General features: G+C 37.3%; 1 protein-coding gene across 1 annotated transcript in view; it reads right to left on the bottom strand.

The window, feature by feature from the left end:
• The window catches only part of LOC136239988 (dynein axonemal heavy chain 2-like), a 31,882-nt gene that overhangs the window by 9,830 nt on the left and 2,421 nt on the right, over positions 1-19,631 (bottom strand). The window contains exons 8-59 of the mRNA XM_066030779.1: positions 18,852-19,586; positions 18,156-18,347; positions 17,974-18,102; positions 17,809-17,924; positions 17,660-17,755; positions 17,386-17,595; positions 17,178-17,334; positions 16,100-16,189; positions 15,920-16,036; positions 15,557-15,850; positions 15,355-15,508; positions 15,111-15,300; positions 14,835-14,928; positions 14,631-14,717; positions 14,437-14,575; positions 14,074-14,384; positions 13,900-14,025; positions 13,750-13,848; positions 13,603-13,692; positions 13,462-13,554; positions 13,287-13,390; positions 13,051-13,240; positions 12,809-12,989; positions 12,586-12,713; positions 12,379-12,531; positions 12,190-12,315; positions 11,744-12,089; positions 11,489-11,625; positions 11,159-11,299; positions 10,948-11,106; positions 10,740-10,892; positions 10,594-10,685; positions 10,002-10,200; positions 9,894-9,951; positions 9,652-9,818; positions 7,964-8,068; positions 7,815-7,910; positions 7,669-7,761; positions 7,403-7,619; positions 7,071-7,223; positions 6,847-7,014; positions 6,625-6,785; positions 6,270-6,409; positions 6,073-6,217; positions 5,794-6,021; positions 5,580-5,702; positions 5,402-5,518; positions 5,208-5,349; positions 4,416-4,627; positions 4,289-4,363; positions 4,064-4,228; positions 3,889-4,014 (exon numbers count right to left, since the gene is read on the bottom strand). Coding sequence (XP_065886851.1) covers positions 3,889-4,014; positions 4,064-4,228; positions 4,289-4,363; positions 4,416-4,627; positions 5,208-5,349; positions 5,402-5,518; positions 5,580-5,702; positions 5,794-6,021; positions 6,073-6,217; positions 6,270-6,409; positions 6,625-6,785; positions 6,847-7,014; positions 7,071-7,223; positions 7,403-7,619; positions 7,669-7,761; positions 7,815-7,910; positions 7,964-8,068; positions 9,652-9,818; positions 9,894-9,951; positions 10,002-10,200; positions 10,594-10,685; positions 10,740-10,892; positions 10,948-11,106; positions 11,159-11,299; positions 11,489-11,625; positions 11,744-12,089; positions 12,190-12,315; positions 12,379-12,531; positions 12,586-12,713; positions 12,809-12,989; positions 13,051-13,240; positions 13,287-13,390; positions 13,462-13,554; positions 13,603-13,692; positions 13,750-13,848; positions 13,900-14,025; positions 14,074-14,384; positions 14,437-14,575; positions 14,631-14,717; positions 14,835-14,928; positions 15,111-15,300; positions 15,355-15,508; positions 15,557-15,850; positions 15,920-16,036; positions 16,100-16,189; positions 17,178-17,334; positions 17,386-17,595; positions 17,660-17,755; positions 17,809-17,924; positions 17,974-18,102; positions 18,156-18,347; positions 18,852-19,586 — 8,319 coding nt within the window. The remainder of the gene's footprint in view (positions 1-3,888; positions 4,015-4,063; positions 4,229-4,288; positions 4,364-4,415; positions 4,628-5,207; positions 5,350-5,401; positions 5,519-5,579; positions 5,703-5,793; positions 6,022-6,072; positions 6,218-6,269; positions 6,410-6,624; positions 6,786-6,846; positions 7,015-7,070; positions 7,224-7,402; positions 7,620-7,668; positions 7,762-7,814; positions 7,911-7,963; positions 8,069-9,651; positions 9,819-9,893; positions 9,952-10,001; positions 10,201-10,593; positions 10,686-10,739; positions 10,893-10,947; positions 11,107-11,158; positions 11,300-11,488; positions 11,626-11,743; positions 12,090-12,189; positions 12,316-12,378; positions 12,532-12,585; positions 12,714-12,808; positions 12,990-13,050; positions 13,241-13,286; positions 13,391-13,461; positions 13,555-13,602; positions 13,693-13,749; positions 13,849-13,899; positions 14,026-14,073; positions 14,385-14,436; positions 14,576-14,630; positions 14,718-14,834; positions 14,929-15,110; positions 15,301-15,354; positions 15,509-15,556; positions 15,851-15,919; positions 16,037-16,099; positions 16,190-17,177; positions 17,335-17,385; positions 17,596-17,659; positions 17,756-17,808; positions 17,925-17,973; positions 18,103-18,155; positions 18,348-18,851; positions 19,587-19,631) is intronic.

The raw sequence follows: 19,631 nt of genomic DNA, 5'->3' as shown, positions 1-19,631 counted from the left end.
ATAAGACTGTATTTGTAAGTTATGACCAATTAGTTGAGTGCCTGTAGCTCATCCACATTATCACTGTACAAATCAATTTCTCCATTGTTACCACTTTGTAGCACCGTAGCTTCTAGCTCTTGGCTACTAGGGCTGTAACTTTGGTTGACAACTCCTTTGGCTATATAGATAACAGAAATACAATAAAATGGTATTTGAAAAAATGAGCAAACACGTGAGGGTCTTGCAGATCCAGTCCTCTGTACGTCAACAAAGTCAACAGCAGAACCTTATGCATCCCATGGCAGGGACTTCGTAGACAAAAAAAATTGCTTCAATAAAACAACCATCATGTGACAAAAACCTGAGATCTACCAAAGACCAGAATACGCACCACAAGTTATCATATTACAGTGGAACACATGTACAATAAAGTAAAAGTAATAATTGGTGTGTAATTGCTGCAGCTGATCACCCAGTCACATGAAGGACTTGTGATCTGGTCCATGTATAGTAATGACTCCTGTGACCAGTACATGTCATGGGAACTGATTCAAAAACATTATTATATCCAAGCATTTATTTAACAGTAAAATTGTCTGTCATTGCATAGTTGATAATGTGTAATGTGTAATATACAATTATCAAATGGTCCTCAAAGAAACACAAACTCAAAGAGATCTAAGTTTTTAATCAGGAATTGAGAAATGTGGCAATTAGGAACAAAATTTATGGGAAAATGGTATAAATTTGTCACCCCTGAAGAACAGATCTTAAAATACAGTTAAAATTATTCACTGCACAATATGATATCATAGCTAGCTAGCTGGCTGTACGGTGATGGTGGATAATAAAATTATTGCCATAACTGATACATGCTTGACTGGTATGGCAGACAATAAATCATTTACACAGCAAATAGGAAGATTTATAATTCAGATATATAATTCAGATTCTTATGGGATAACAGTGAATGGTTGGATGAATGAGACTTTGAGCATAATCTAGCCAGTGAAATAACTATGAGGCACACTGAAGTAGACATACAGATTGGTTGCCATCAAGAGAGAAGCTAGGCTAGAAGCTTTTTTTTCAAAAAAAAGTTATATGGGCACAATGTGGAGTCTATGAATTTATGTATAACTCTTTCACATTACACTCAGATTACTTACCTCATCCACGGCTGTTTCTGCTGTAGGTTCGGCAAAAGCGGCTGGTTTTCTTGCAATAATACTAGCACCATGGCAACTATGCATCCTCACGTGACAAAATAATAGCACTCGTTATATCACTGCACGTGAACAATGCATAGTGATTGGATAAACCTAGGTTTTGAGCATATGTTATATTGTGCCTGAAGGCGTGGAGTATACTAGAAAACAAGGTGGAGTATATGAGATTTATTACCCACCCAAAACAGCCTAAATAGAGTCTAACTACAGTCATCTGTTAAGAAAATATGGTTCCGTTCCTGTAGTAAAATTTACAAAACAACTTATAAGTATGATAGATAGGATATTAAACATGACTAGCGACACCTGGTCTGTGACACATGTTATGTATTTTGACACTCTGTCTTGAGTGTGAAATGCACATCACATAATCATTGAGTTATGCATTTTTCATGTATTTGTACTAGCCTTCATTCATTACAAGTCTTCAGCACTACTCCCCCTAATTACTAAAGTTATGCACATTAAAATACTTCAACTACACTACTGGTATGTTGTTCGTGTTCCACAAAAGCCGTATTAAGAATTCAGATCAGATTTTTATTTGAGAAGGGTAGGGAAGCTAGTCCACAGTACAGCAACATGTATTACTAAGACATTCACAATTTCACATTTTCCAGGTTTTTTTGAATACCACATAAAGCACACGTAATATCAACAGAACAAGACTACTGAGCGGGCGTATTACCTCGTGATTAACGATTGCATGAAGTAACATGGATATTTCAGTTCATATTGCCATTAAGGGTTGCTGTGTTTAGCCCAATTCAGCCAATAAAATACGATAACGTTAAAGGGAAATGGCTAACATTAAAGTTTCTGGCACTGCCACGCGGATTTGAAAGTGTGGAAGCACACTCGTTTGTGCAACCATTTTTTTTAGCGAGCTGGAGTTATCTTGGGTCCTTACTACACTTTCCTTGTACAATAACTGTTGAATACTTGGTTGAATAACACGGAAAACTGATGAACAAATTTAAGACCCGTTGCTACATACACATTTCAATTTATCATTTTGCGTAAACGAACAATTACGCGTTATTTTACATAATCATTAAACATGGGCTAATACACCGTTTGACACTCTTGGTTTCTATTATATACTCTTGGTAATATCAAGCTACATATTTGTCAGCAGTGGGTGTAGTCTTTGAATTACAGGACAGTCCACCAGATACTTGTACACTTGAGCAGCTACAAAAAGCTTTTAGATTTCTTGCAAGTTTTGGGATAGTAATTGAAACAAAAGGAAGCATTCTATATGCATGCACTATTTAGGTACATCTCCCATATGCATGTGTAACATCAGTCAGTATTACGATTGTGCGCACTATGCACACTTTGAATGGTAATCAAAAATCTATAAATAGTTATTCAACAAATACCACTAGAGTATTACCAGGATACATATATACAATCAAACGTAAGGGTCTTACAGAAGGTACATACACGGAGAATTATTATTACAAACAAAGACATAAAAGTGTACATCCTTTTCCCTTCTACACAATAACCAGTGGGCTGAAAAGTGTCATCCTTTTCCCTTCTACACAATAACCAGTGAGCTGTATTATATATGTAACAAGTGGTGTAGGGCTTCTAAACAATAACTAGACACTCAGTCTAATGGAACTAGGAAAGTTATTTACAAATCCAATGGTGCGTGGTTACAATGTCTGAGTAAGTCTCACATGCAGTTACTGTGCTAAACAGTGTTAAATAGCTTAATGCCCTCAGGCGTACAACTAATTTAGATGATATATAGGCACCTGGCTTTAGGCAACAACTTTGAAGCACATCGTAGCATGGTCCCCCACAATGGTTGGCACAACACATACAAATGTTGATCATTAAGTAACCACAACCAGGCAGTCCTTGGGAAATAACCTTGTTCCAGCTATTAAATTGTAGATGATACTTTGAGGGTTAGTGTTCTCCATGATGAAAGACTGATTTGTAAGAAAATTACATATGACAAGCCAGACAAATGTGCCTACTGAGCTGCAATGCTTCCAATAAGTTTCTACATACTTTAATTTTTCTTCTTTGGAATTTTATGATTGGCTGACTGTTGCCTTCAACCTCAATAATATGTATATAGCTAATGGCTTGATTTTTATAGTCAGACGTTATTTTGGCCCGACATGTGCATTTTGGTAGGCGGTACAATGCATGGATCATGAACAACATGGCATCATGGAATACTTCTCTTTTGTCTCCCACCATTTCTTTTTACTTGCAGCACAAAAGGTGTCAACCTGTGAGTGAGTAGCATGTCAATGGTTTCGTGTGTTAACCATAAGGTTTCCTTAAAAATAAAAAACCATCCTTCTCACACAGCTGCAAGATCATTCAACATGACTTACATTACCAAATTTACACAAGGAAAATCACAAAGAATCACATATGGTCATGACCACTACAACATAGGCAAGATGTATGCACTGCAAACTTGACAAAGTACTTTTGCACAAGATACATGCAGTGAAATCTTATCTATTTCCAAGGCCAGTTTAGACAGGGTAACTTTATTATAGTGGTTTCCTTGTTGGTCTGGGACCTATAATCAGTTTTATTGGGTGATATATTGATTCTTCATAAGTCCAAAGGAAGCAAGATAGAAAACAAACTAATTGTTAATATCCACAAAGCACACACACACACAATTACATTATACCATTTTAAGCCATGTCTTCTGCACCATCTCATCACGATACTGAGATAGGAAGGGTCCAGCATAAGACAGGAAGGCTGCAGCTACCAAACAGTCCCCTGGTAAATAACTGATGCTTTCCTCTAGTTGCTGTTACATATCCTGTATTATGAGATTAACAATACAATGGTGTCCATACCTTGACTGTTTCCTCCCATCTTACTCTTTCACCTGCTAATCCTGTTACTAGCTTGCCAGCTCTGTCTAGTTTAAGCTCTGTGAGTTCTGCTTGTCTTTGTAGTTCTTCCTTTTGGGCTAGTTTGTCATCATACTGCTTCTTGAGGTCATTAAGCTTGTCCTCAATCTGTATGAGATCCATAATGACACACGCATACAAGCATCCAAGTGCTCACACACTACACACCTCCTTTAATCTTTCCTTTGCTTCAGTAAGTATCTTCTGTTTCTCTGCTAGCCTACGATTAGCTTCTTCCAAGCGCTAAAAATCAGCATGGTAACATATACATACAAAATCTTAACAAATTAAATACCTTTCTCTTAGGCTCTACAACACGGAATATTCTACCATAGACCTCCATTGCTCTGACCCACATACACAGTGACTTAGCAGCACCAGACACACGACCGACCAAGTCAGGTTTAAAGTCAGGACTATTGACATAGGTACCTATCTTCTTTAATACTTTATCAGACATGTTCTCCTTATCAAAATCCACCAGTTGGTTGATAAATGTAGCATCACCTTTAAGCGAGAATTACACAATTATGAGTGGGAGAGTTACACAATTATGAGTGGGAGAGTTACACAATTATGAGTGGGAGAGTTACACAATTATGAGTAAGAATTACATAAATATTGGTATGAGTCTGTCATATAAAAACTTGTGCTACTTCATAAAACTTAAGGTGTCTAGTTTGCTAATTGCCAATTCATTTATTTAATTAATAGTAACCTTTATCAACATACTTAAGTTTGAATTGGTTACTATGGAATTCACAACAAATGATAATTAATGCACACAAAAAAATGTCTTCTCGGCCATTTAAATGTCGGTTTTCTTCCAGTACTCATGGCTACACTTCAGGACCAAGAGATTTGTACAGATACACTATCAGGTATGGGTGCACGCTTAGTTTTAAAACTACAACTCTAAACTGCAAGAAAATCATTACCAAGAACCACAGTCTAAAGGAACATAATCACTAAGCCAGCTAATGATGAAGCATCTTTTACCATTGTACATTGTGCTACGTATATACAAACAATATTACTACTAACAAGATATTTGTAAACATGTGGCAAAAGTGATGACTCAACTTACCCAATTGTCGTTTGGCTTCAGCCCATGTTGGCTCTGAGAGTCTCAATATCATCACAGCTCTCATCACCATCTCTACCAGGTCAGGTGGTTTAGTGTATGACTTGATTTCCTGAAGGTCCTTCTTGCTAAGTGCCTCTAAAGCCTATTGATAAAATCTCTCTTGTTATTGTCAGTGGATTTTAATTGTTATATACCTTTGTTGCTTCTTGTAAGGCTGGTAATGCTTCATCAAGTTCATGTTTAGCTGTTTCTGCTATTGCTAAACACTTTGCTTCTTCCTCGGCAATCTTTTCACTTCTAGCAGCGACATTCTACAAGCACAATCAACGTACATGTTATATTAACAAGCTGGTAGTAATTAAAGGACTTTACTTTCTGCTGTTCATCTGCGTCCATCTTCTGTTGCACAATCACAACCAAATATTCCTCACATTGCTTCTGAAACTGAGCAACCTTTACTCGGGCTTCTTCCAACTCTATTGTCATCTTTTCCACCTAAACAATTTATTCATAAAATAACAAAACATGTACTGATGTGTAACAAGTGTCGGTATACAGTACATGCTCTATATTTATGGGTCATTACCTTTTCTCTAGTTTCATCAATTTTAAATAATCCATTACGCAGTTTGAGTGCACTATCACCAAGTTCCTTCCTCTTGCCATCCAGTAATCCCTTATAACCACTGACCAACTCAAGATAGTTAGTTGGAGTGACATAGTTATGTCGCTTCATCTCAAACAACATCTGTTTTGACATATCCATAACTGAACGATGAATTGTCATAAAGATTGTGGCAACATTTTGCCTGATCTAAAAGGGAGTTGGCAGTAAAAAGATTGCTGCAAGCAAAGTTTACGATACCTCTATTACTGCATCTGATTCACCCTCAAATGTTACTTCTTCTAAATACTTCTCAGCTACCTCCAATAGTGCATCTTTGGGCCACTCAGTGAACCAGTCGATGGTAGTACAGTTAACAAAGGCAGGATACATACGAAGACGATTTCTATATTAGTTACATAGAAGAGATCAGTGTAAGAATAACCTAGTGGTCTTACCTGAAGGGGTCTCCAACTGGACTCATGCAAAGAATAATATGTAAATTACTACGAACTCTGTCAATCAAGTAGTTAAACAATGACTCTGGACTCTCATGAATTCCATCTTTCTTTGCAGCATCATGTAAACCATTCTTCACCTAATACATGATACATGTGAGTACGGTAAAAAAGTTTTTACTTGATCAATAGACAATGTATAGCATTACATACTCAAGACCATTTAAGACAACTGGAATTGCTACTATGCTACAGGAGCTACACGTACACACATACATAGATACACCCACAACACGCACACCATGTTTACATGTTTGTTACACTAAACAATTTAATGTGTGTACAATTTACATACTTCTTCAAAATCTTCTGGGCCATATAAATTGGGGACCTCTCCACTGCTCAAAATATTGTTAATGTCCTCAAGAAAAGATTCATCCACTACTTGAGTATCAGTGAACAGGAATACAGTTGGCTTGTTATCCACACCAGCCTTCCAGTAAAGCTTCCGCAAATCTTTACACAAATAAAATAACACTAAAATACAAATATGTAATTGAGTTTTATGAATATATACCTTCTCTAAATTCCTGTAGTCGATAGTGTCTGGTGATCTCAATCTGGAACACCTGATAACCAATAATGTAGGCCCCCAGTCTTGACAAACTCTGCCTTCCACTACCACCAATACCAACCAGTAACATGTTGCCCCTTGGTTGTCGAATAACACGGACGATACGTGTAACTAAGCAGTAAACAAACGGTAACAACAGTATACAAGTAGATGTTGTTGTATTGTACCATGTTCTATGGCATCTCTGAACAGTACTAGGTCCATGGCAATGTATCCTGGTTCATTGTTATAATCCTCAAGGTTGTTTTCCATGAATGATTTTAGCTTTTTAAAATCAGTGATATCCTCGTAAACTGGCTTCTCTTCCTTCATAAAATCCCCTAAGATATAATATATTGTGATGAATATCCTAAACATGAATAATATATACTTGCAAAACAATACCACCACACACTACATTATATCATTATTCATATTTTACAGCATTAGAACATGCATATAATATAGCATTTTCATATATACCACATGCATGCACTGATGCATATACATGCACACTTACCAAACACTGGTAACATCTTGCTAGGGCATAGGTTGTTAAAAGACATGTCAAACAAACTTCCAAGCTTGTCACTGATCAAGTTTGAAAAAGTTTCATGATCCTTTTCACCCACTAGTCTATCAGAAAACACACGACAAACTTCATGGAGCCAAAGACGTGCCATTCCTTGCTGAGTGTCATGGTAATCTCGATGGGCACGTAACAGACCTTGAAATACCTAACAGAAATAATAGTATATTTGTAAATACCAAATAGTCTCATATTACTTTAGAAATGTCTCTCAAGTTGAATAGATAGTGTATTTTTGTAGGGGTTGGCAACATACGGGTGCTGATAAAATTGTAAATATCAATTGTAGCCTGAAACAAAAGAAAACACTTTAAACATAACAATGTAACAAACCTGAATTTACCTGCGTCATTTTGTCACCTAATGGCTTCACATCTTCTTCAAAGTCTTGTAACTTTTGGTTAATCATTGTACCAAAAATTCGTTTAATTTGACTCTCCTGACATAAGAGAATGGAATTACAAACGCAGATAAAATTTCTTGAGTGCTTACTTGTGGGAAGGTCATATTGATGAGATTGAATCTGCTTTGCAACCGTCGGGATATTACCATCCTACCTCCACCAGGTGGACCCATCGAGGCCACTAAATACATTCCCTATAGGAAATAATGATAGAGTAAGTTAGCGCCGAGCAATATACTGATGATTTACTCAAACTATGGTATCTGCCTATGATACTGTCTAATTTCTTGACCATTGCAACACAATTTTGCTTGTAGTACTACATTGATCTGTAGAGCTACAGACGTCTGACTAGGTACTGTGACATTGAGTAAAACTGGTCAGCGTACATGACACTATGTCTGTGTGTACATCATAAAGTACTTGTAAACATATACAGATTACACAAGGTAAATTACAGAAATATTTAATGCACTTCCAAGTAAGCCTTTTCTTAGCTAGAATTGCACACCTGGCTGAAGATCTTTGATGGCTTTTCATGCATAATTATATTAGACGAGTTGTTGCTTAAAGGCACTTGGAGGGTATACGTTAATACATACCAGCCACACACAAAATATTACGAGAATGTATTGGAATACTTTATATAAGTGTGCAATTGTAAGATAGTGAAAGAGTGTGAACTACTCAACATACTAGGTACTAAAGCAATACAACATGCTTGAACTTAGGAGGTTTATTATCAGTGACTCATGCTAACATAACTGGCAATATGAGTATTATTGGTAATAATGAAATGAGTGCATGCAATAATGGCAATACACATGATTGTGTGTGTTGCTGTGATCTAATGAAGCTGCCTTTTTGGTTAAATTAAACCATTTTGGGGTACCTGGAACTTAACATATAATATGATCACTAAATTATAGTTGTGAATATGGCTTACTTGTCACTGTCATCTATTTGAATATAATACTAATTACACTGCAATATATTTTGGTCACTAGTTCCGTGCGTGTGTAAATTAATGCAGGTGTCACTTGTGCGGCAGTAATACAATGAATATATACATTTCCTCCTTAGCATGTGCGTAATCTGCACGTGTGAAACTAACACGCATGCTGCTGCTACACACATGCAATGTGTAAATTGGACTATGAAATATGAGTATTGTACATAATTCAGGGAGGCCATTATACAGCTAAAGAAATCCCTTGCAAAGATGGAGTGTGTTAGATAAATTATCACAGAAAGTAGAGGAAGTAATCAAAGAAAATGAAAGACAATACTATATACACTGGGAGAGGTATGCACTTTGAAGTAAGATCTTGTGTTCTTTAATATAGACCTGCCATTTTTGATATGGTAAGGCTGGCAGGAAGACAGCAACGTGCTCTTTAAAAACTGATCGTAAACAACACAACATTTACATGGACTGTAGTATGAATTTTGCAATTAAAAATAAGCAACTGTATATAATTAGGAAGTAGTTAAAATGTACCTTGTCAACCCAAACACTACCACACCTAACGACACAGCATATAGTTACTAAATAAACATATTACACAAAATATAAATCCCCAAAAACATTAGCACTGGTGGTATAATGGTCAGCATTTCTGCCTACCAAGTAATAGAAGTGGGTTCGACTCACAGCCAACACAGTGTATCATTTTTTCTTTATAAAAACTTTTTTTGGATGCTTTTATTACAGAAAACAAACGATGAAGGACTGGCAGTATACAAAACAGGCCATGCACTGACATATTTCCTTTACCTTGACTTGTTTGATAGTCTGTTTGAGCCTATCATACCAAAAGCCATAGTCAATCCACTGTCTTATCAACTCTAGGGGTGGCTGGGAACCAAATGTATCCTTAGCTGGCATGTTAAAATCATCCATAAATGTGACCAACTTCTTTCCACCAATTGGAACGTACACTCCTAAAGCACATTAAATTTGATCCACATAATATGCAATTGGTATAATGCATGCTACAGACAGACAGACAGACACACCCTTTGTTCTCTTTTCTACTTTTCCCTCAATAATATCTTGAACATTATTGGAAGATGTCTAAATTAAAACAACACAAAGTACAGAACATTTCAAGATATAAAAATTACCTGAGCTGACAAATTGATGGTGAGGACAGAAAATACAGTATTGTCCAATTTCTGAAGGACAGTCTGTGCCACAGATGTCTTACCAGTACCGACAGGTCCAACCAGTAAAACAGGATCGCCAGCCAACACTAAACTGTGGACCAGAAAGTCGTACCGAACTGTGTCCACTGTAGGTACCATAATCTTGTAGAATGGCAAACTATTGGAAAATATATTGATGTACATTAACAGTTGCTAAGCAACTGAAATTTTTAAATGTTTATACTTGTGTATGGTCATACAATTAGATGGGTGTTCATCATGTTTGGATTGGTTAATGTATAGAAAGGTACAAATCATTAGTCTGATTTTAATGGCAGCTATCAACTTGTGTGTACTATGGCCACCTGCATAGAAACATCTTAATGTGGCATCTTGTCTGTAACTATAACTACTGAACAACAATGAAAAATGATATACTCTGGCTAGCCTACAATTCTGTTTGATAAAAAGAAAAGAAAAAAGATAGTAAACCGATGATATGGCAGCCCTTTATGATGCACATACTATAGCTATATTTCAAGAAGAGGCTACAATTTTAGCTGAAATTTACTTTGGTTGGTATCTCCAGCCAGATCTTAGTTTCTCCTCCCACAGAGTCCATGTTCGGTTTTTTACGTCAACAAAGTACTCATAAGCAGTATCCTGTATGGAAGATGAAAATTTTCCCTATTGTAAACATTTACAAATATTTCTCACCTTTGCTGGGAACTGGCTTTCCATTTCTCTCAAGAAAGTATCAATTTTCTTACGCCCATCTTCATCCACACTAGCACACACTGACCAAATCAAAGAAAACAAGAACCACATTTCAACCATCCTGGGGTAATTCTCCACATCATCAGGATTTACCTGTACCACATCATATTTGAAATATACTCAAATAAGTGAAATACATACAGCCTACCCCATTCTCAGCAGTGGCTAGAGTTTCAAATAACTTACACAGAGATACTACAGAATTTAGTTGGTCTGTGGATACCAGCTCTTTGCAATGCTTTTGTTTGAACTCTAATACTTTAGTCACAAATTTATCAAACAGTTTCTGAAGGATGTCAACCAATTGCTGAAAGATAAAACTGCGATGACATCAACTCAGTATGGAATCTGTACATCACCTTATCTTGTCTTTGTTGTAGCCAGGAGTTGACATAAGGTTGCCAGCCCAAGTCTAATGTATCACTGTACACCATACCTGATCTACTGACTGTAGCTGGTGAGGCAACTGCCAAATCCTCCACTTCAAACAACAGTGACACCTGGAAATAAAATCAATTAGTCACCAAACCTGTTTGTTAACAAAATCTAGTCTTAAATAAAACAATAGAAATTAATGGAATTTAGAAACTCTCGACATTCCAGGGTATAGAATGTATTACAAAAGAAATTTTGTAGATCTCAAGTATGTTTTACTATTCATCCAGTACATAGGGTAATTAGATACTAACTTGGGGAGGCATCGAGATACGTTCTCCATTGATCAGTGTGAGTACTTTATTGTCATCCATAACAGAGTTCATGGACTCTATCCATAGAGTGTCCACTGGAGCATCAAACACCAACCACTTTTCATCAGGCTTCTCATCTGCATATACACAAGAAACATTGGTATATGCATTGTGACTACAATTTTGATGTAAGTAAAACGACCACTTGGACTTCTATTTATACACATAATTGGCCTGCTTTTAAGTCACACCTACCAGCACAAGTGTTCCTCATTACACTGGATAATACTCCATCAGTCCATTCATTAGTATTGAGGTCAAATTCTCCATACAATTCTCCCAGAGATAAAGCCTTTGGATTAATGGGAAAATCTTTCACTATGTTATACTGTCCAGGAGTTCCTTTGTTCTCTTTCTTTAGTCGTGTTAAAGTGTTCTTTAGCATTTGCCACATTACTGACTTTCCTGATCCAGTTTGACCAACTATCATGACAGCGTGCCTCGAGTTCTTAGTCTCATAAAGCTGAATGATTTTTGTGTAAGTGATAGGAATAGCCTGTAAGTTGGCAATCTTTAGTTCTTTTGTAACAGCCTCTTTCATCTACACGGATTTGAAATACAGAAATAACAAGAAAATAAAACCAATCAAAATGGAACAAAGGAATTACATACACCTACATACACTACACACAAAGTCTTACAGTGCTGTAGTCTAGTTGAGGGACATCTACACCAGGAAACAGGTCAGACGTGATACCATTAAAGAGAGGCAGGTCAGCTGCAGTCAGTTTAGCCAGATTCATGTCCTTCATAGCCAGCAGCAAGATCTGACAATAAAACATGTGTAAATCAACATCAGTGAAACACTTGTACTAAAATGATTTTATTACCTCTTCATCAGGCATGTCTGGTTGAAGGCGCTTCTTTCTTCCAGCATATTTCAGTACAGATACTAAAGCACGTAGACCAAAATCATAATGGTCTTGCTTAGATAGCTGTTGTACTGCTAGTGAGTATAGCGTGAATACTTTCTTAGCAAGAAGCTGTATAGAGATTGTACTAATACAAAACAATGTGATAATATCTATCCTGTTTACCCTAGTCTGTGAGAACCCTTCCCCGAAAAGGATGATTTCAGCAATCAAGCCAGAGTCAGGAACAATCATAGAAATTGGTCGGAACATACTCTTTAGGTTATCAGGAAGCTCAGTTCTGCCAGCGTATCCTACAATTTGTCACTCACATAAGGTCAGGTACGACTTAACACACACTCACTCACACACTACACTATACACATACAAACACAAACACTACACATACCAGGGTTCATAGTAATAAAAATCCCTACAGACTTGCTCAAGTTGATTTCTCTACCCTCAAACATGAATCTCTTACGTTCCATAGCAAGAGCCTGAAGGATGGATAAGATCTGCTGAGCCACAACACTGAGCACTTCAATATTAATCCTGTTAAACTCATCAAAACAACCCCAGGCTCCAGACTATGCATGATCAAATAGATACCATTGTAAATGTAAAATATTTCAAATTTGTAATCAGTACCTGTGCCAAGCCACTGAACATCCTGCCCATAGACTTGAAGTCCAGTCCTTCTGAGCAGTTTACTACAATAACATACATCCCTAGGGCCTTCCCCAGATCCTTGGTGGTCTCAGTTTTTCCAGTTCCAGCTGGTCCCTTGGGACTTCCCCCTCGGTGAAGATGAAGGGCAGTAGTCAGAGTCATGTAACAACTAGGAGTGACATATAATATGATTTCATGTTTTGTAATTTTAGTACCGATCTGTTAATGGAGTGATAACAAGACGTCCAGAATTTCCTAGATACTCGTATCCATACTCAAAGTGTGTGTTGGTCTGTCTAATACAGCAGTCATCATTTTCCTGAAGACATACAACAATTATTCATTGCAAGTCCTTATGGACTTGTTTAACAAATAACAAGCTAGTCTTACCCAGTACAATCGTAACTGGCTCATCCATTCAAAAGCATTGGGAGAGCTTATACCAGCCTTGAGCAGTTTTTCGATAATGTCCCTTGAATGTACCTACATGCATAAGATCAGTATACACAAGGTAGATCAATATCCCAATACCTCAATGGTGACTAATGCTACTAGCTTGGAACGCTGTAATTTTGTCAGATTGCCACGAATTAGTTCAGAAAACTTGTCCAACATTGCATTCTAAAAATAATCCACATAACATTGTATGGTATACGAACAACTCATAGTAGACAATACTTGTTTCTTTTTCAAACTCTTTAGTCCTTTCTTGTCTCCCCTACCCAGAGCTTTCTCACAATCAGCAGTCCACTGTATCTGACTTGAAGTGATCAACATCTAATAGTAAAGTACACTAACATCATGCATGACAATATGTAAGGGTTCTACCTGTCCTGGCCATTCTTTCACCCACTTCTCACGCTTATTAAGATTCTTCTTCAAATCTGCTCTACAAGCTCTCAACAAACTCTTCAAAGTAACCCTCATCATATCTTCCACTTTACTCAGCCAGATCTGAAGTTGAAATCAGCAAATATATTAATAGTAGACAAATGTACATACTTCAACAGGGCCATCTAGGCGGATTGCACTATGGAAGTCCACCTTTTCTCCACCAGCAGAGTTCATGGCTGTAGCATCCCATTTATCCCTCATTCGTGACAGATCCAATTTGACAATATTATCAAAACACTTCTTCATGTGAGGCTGAACTGCTTCTGGGTTACGTGACTGCCCCAGGATCTCCAACAAATCATCATTGGAGAGGAAATAGAATCGTGGAAACAACTGCCTCTTTGTCTCCAAATACATGTCCAGGGATTTCTGGATTTCTTCTAGTTTGTTGTTCATGTCATTCAACATCTCAAGCTGACCTGTAAGTACACATTCACATACCACTTGATGTAACTACACTATCATACATACCAGGGTGGTGTGTTCCTCTCAATGCATTAGGGTCCTTGCTAAACCTGGCCATTATCTTCTTCCAGTTACCATTAACTTCATCAAAATCAGCTGATTCTTTTGGTAACTGACGTCGAATATCTTCTCCGATAAATATATTCTAAAGTACGTAATTACTTGAAGTAAGTATAAACACTTCACAATTATGTATGTACCTCTAAATACATCCATTGTCTTTGGACTTGCATTGTCATCTCGACTACTTCTAGAATATGTGACAGTGTACGCTCCCACTGGTCTACCTACAATAAATAAACACATATACACTAAACTACAGGTAGAAAATTACAGTACACATGTTTGTAAACATGACATCAACAAGATGTCTTTTTACTCAACATAAACATCATGGGACTCACTTCCTTTTCAAAGGCCTTGACATATCGTGAAGCCTTCATAGTAGACAAGGTCACTTGGTTGTCTTCTAGTTGCTGGAAGAATTCATCAGTAGTCCTATAGTTACCAATGAGTTCATATAACTCACAATCTTAAATGAATCCTCTAATGTTTGGGACAAAAATGGTTATCTCAGCTACATGGATGCTTTGTCTGGACAATGAATATATTTTGGAGCCACATAAATATTTGGGCTTATACGGTAAGGGAGAATTAATTATAAATATTACGGTTCATACTTTAGTTTGAAATGGCCTTTATCTTTGTAGGGAGTTATTTCAAGTTCCATTACTTCCCAAGCATCAGCTATTCCCTTCAAGGCTTGTTCAATGGCCAGTTCCTTGCTGGCTGCACTAGAGATCTCTCCGATGGCCTCTGAGAACTGATCTAGTCCTAGCTCAATCAATTTCTCCAAAGTAAAGTCATCACCTAAGAAAAGAGACAGAAATGAAAGTTAGAGGAATGTATAAATGATATATGTACTTGTTTGGTCAAATGGCTTTTGTACTTCTTCTTTGAGCCTTTCCCAATGCCGGCCTCTCATGGCGGGGTTCTTAAGGTCTTGGATTAGAGGCATTGTTCGTTTAAATGTATCAATCCTCTGCTTCAAATGGTCAGTGATTGACCAGTTCTTATCCTGCGAAACAAATTGAATATTTATCCAAAACTGACGTGTTCAATGTACCTTTATTTCTCTAGCCAGTTTTCCTAATCTCTTCAACATTCCTTGTGCCTGCATTCCCATCTCTTCAGTGACCAACGAACCAAACGTTCCACTTTTCCAACTGTCCCAAGCTGCTTCCCACTCACTAGTCAAGTCCCAAACAGCCTGAAGGTGTTCAAGATCTTTCTCTAGTGTCAAGATGAGGTGTGATGGAGGCTGGTCAATCTTGAAGATATTCAATCCCTTCCTAATGTTGCTCTCTTGTACTTTGAGATTGGCCACTTGAGCATAAATGTTGTGAATGTAATCCAAAGCCTGCGTGCATGTTGACAGTATATGAGAGAGAACAGTTTAATATTATGTGTAAACATACGGAGAGCTAACCTGTTTACATGGTATTGTATGGCTAAATGGTCCATGAGTTTCAAACTCATCTACAACGCTTGACACAGTTTTCTTAAACTCTTCTGCTGAGTGTAAGAGACCAGTCCGGAATTTCTCCTGTAAGGATCACGTGATGGGATATATATATATGTACATTAAGCATGGTTATAGGTTATGGACCTTGTGTTTCTTCAACATGGCATCACTGTCAATGAGACACTGTTGGAAGGAGATCCAGGCTGAATGTAGTCCATCAAACTGACTTTGTACCTGATCACCAGACATACAGTATCACTAATATGTTAACAACATGAATTATATAGTAACACACTTATTGAACTGTAGTAATGGTACTATATTCAGACATTACTAATAATGTTCTGCTCAACTACTCTAATAGAACATACACTATATCCAGCCATGTTCAAAATAAAATCAAGCCTTATTATGCTCAACCGCTCTATTATTGCTGTAGCTAGAGTGAGTGCTGTATTAGAGTACATTCCTGTAAAATTTGAACTAATCAGCAAAGAAACAGTTAGAAATACAGTACTGTGTTCAATATTGGCTTTTCTTTTTGGTATGAAAATAATTGTTCCTATTATGCTGACATAATGCTCGATACTTTTGGTTACTGTTATGCTTTAATTAAACTATGCTAGCATAATCAGCTGGGGCCTACATTCTTGCACAGAGCACTACAGTAGTGATGCCATTTTTTAATTTGTACTCACGTGCAGACAGATAGATCTCATCAGAAGTACACTAGCTCCCATCACAGCTGCTGGATTTGCTCTACATTTACCTGACCCCCCAACCAAATCATTTTTAAACAAAGAGGTGAGCATGTGTTCATTCCCCATGTACTGAAACAACCATACTACAACAGACGAATGCAAACAGACTACAAAGCAGAGAACAAGTCAAAGCTAATAGTTCTCTCAAGCAGTATAAACCTCAATCTAAGAAGATTTAGTTATAAAACTACATTAGCGAGATACTGTAAGGTAACCATCATATCAGATTGCTAGGAAAAATACTAAACAATAATGTTAGTAAAGCTGGCACCAGCTGGACTTTCAAGAAGAATACCATTATAAGAAAACTAATATCAATATCATTTAATCTGTGTATTTGGTCTTGTATAATTTACCGAATGTTCAATTAGAGTATTTCTACATCAATGTTCTATTAGAGTATAACTTGTTAGGTATATTGACTTCATGTACACATGCAGGTACCATCTTCTCAGACTTACATGGTCAGGAATCAGTACTTCATATTTATTCAGAATTTCAAACTGGTCACTCAAGGGTTGAAATTGTGCTTCAGTTTTTGGCTGCTCATTTTGCAGCCTTTCCAATAGCGTCAAACTATCTCCCAACTGATCCAATTTTCCTGGAGGTGCCTTTAGCCTATGACATATTTTACAACAGTTACAAAAATCCACAAACTGCATACTGCACCTTTTAGCATTGTCCTCCATGTATGCACAGAGAGAGCTGAGTCTATTACTGGCCATATCCAACAGCAGGTTACAAAATTTGCTCTGCCACTCATTACAGTGCGACAAGATGGCAAATTTGAGTGGAGAACAGTCCAACACTATAAACTCCACATTGTTAATGGTGTCTTGTTTCTGTACATTGTTAGACCATTCTCCTAGGGGACCATACCTATGGGAGTATGAGGCAGTATAGTCACACACACACAAATGCATGTGCACACTAGCTTACATACCTTTGTATGTCAGCATCAAACTGAGCTACTGATGGATCCAGGGTCCGGTAGCGTCGAAAGAATGCCTCCTTTTTAGTCTCCCATATAGGATGATAGCTGTGCACAACGCACCACAAACACATACACATGATATACATAAACAGCCTCACTTTGTCCATAAACCAAGGTACTCCTGTAGCTTTCCAGCTGTCTTCTCAATCCCACTATTGATTGAACTTCTAATCTTCTTTATTTCTTCATCACTGTCAATAACAGCATGTACAGTCTACAGAGAAACACACTTTATAATGAAAATAACACGCACTAAACATTACCATTCTGTTGGGCTTTTTCTTGCTCAATAGTTCTGGTAGACGAGGGAAGGTTGATACACACTTCATCACCTCAGCTAATACATTGTTGATAAAGCCAGCAACAGTTTGAATATTTGGTTCAAATTCAATCTAAACAATTGCATTATAAATATCCCAAGATTCTATTAACATACAATCTATACCTTGGTCTTTAAGACGACATTAACTTTAAACAAAGGATTTGGTGATGTTTTACCATCTCCATTAATGGCCCTAGATAAAGCCTGAAGGGACCACTTGACATTCAGTCTAAATGCTTCTTCCACCATTCGATCCATACGTTCTGTGTAGCGTACCCAATGACCTTGAACTTCACCACCATCACCTCTGAATACCTAATAACGTGCAAATATTAACTGTCCAGTATCACTATACTGTCATATATACCTAGGGACCCGCTGATTATGCTCATTAATTTACCCATTATGCTATGCTGCAATGCCCAAAAATTTACCTATTATGTTAAATTAATGCTCAATATTTACCTATTATGCTCAATATTTTACCTCAGTTCTCATGTTTTTCTAATAACTTCGCACTTTATGGGAAAGCAGTAAGTGGTTGAAGCACAGACTGTAAATCCTTGCTTGTCAAAATGCATGTCACAGAAAAGATCGATATATTCTAATAGAACAGTCAGCTACCTGATAATTTTATTAGAGTTACAGACTGTTCTATTAGAGTATATCGATCTTTTTGTGGGATATGTATTTTGATAAGCAAAAATTTATAGTATTGCACAACTTTTCTGCCTATTATGCTAGCATTATGCTCAATGCTTTCAGGCACCTATTATGTTCATTATTATGCCAGCATAATCGGCGGGTCCCTATACATACCTCAAATGTTTGCCGCATGATTTTGATGATTTCTGCATGTAGGTCCTTAATTCTGTGGTGCACAGTTGTACAGTGTTGTATCTGTTCCACTTCAAATTCTTCTTTCTCATAAACTTTACGTCCATCAAGTTGTACCATCAACATTTCGCTGATTTGACGGCAACTTCCACCGATAGAGCGGTTAGATGATTTATAGTTCTTTATAACTTCTGACACTTTTGTGGCATGGGTGCAGCACTCTGTTACAAAGAATTCTAGAATTCCTTTAGATGCCCATGTGAGTTTGGTCATTCCAGGTCTGATCTTTTTGTCTAATGATTTAATACGTTCACGGAACAGTGACCGTTCCTCTGGTAGAAGATTTCCCACAATGTGATTGTAGTCCCTCACAATTAGTAAAACATTTTCTCGTAATACACGTAGTTCTTCACGTTTGTGATAAACTTCGCCAGCAAAATGTGGTACTTCAAATCTTAGTCTTTCCCAGTAACTAGCCTCGGTGAACAGTTTCAATAAATTCTTAGCAAAGCAGATATCAATTGTTCCTGATTTGTAGTGGCTCTTAACCATTAGAGGCATCTCGAGGTGTTTCGTGGGCTCTCGTTCAACAGTGCCTGCCCATTCGTTGAATGTTTTGCCTATAAATTCCTCTAATGCTTGGGCCAACTGAAGATATTGCAATCTGGCCTCCTCTCCCATTCCTTGTTGATGTAAGAAGAAAGCCTTCTCCAAAGCCTGTACAAACGACACATGAAAGGTAATACATGAAAACTGGCTACA

The sequence above is a fragment of the Dysidea avara genome, chromosome 12 (assembly GCF_963678975.1).
Source record: "Dysidea avara chromosome 12, odDysAvar1.4, whole genome shotgun sequence".
Classification (NCBI taxonomy): domain Eukaryota; kingdom Metazoa; phylum Porifera; class Demospongiae; order Dictyoceratida; family Dysideidae; genus Dysidea; species Dysidea avara.
This window is presented reverse-complemented; position numbering and strand designations above follow the sequence as displayed.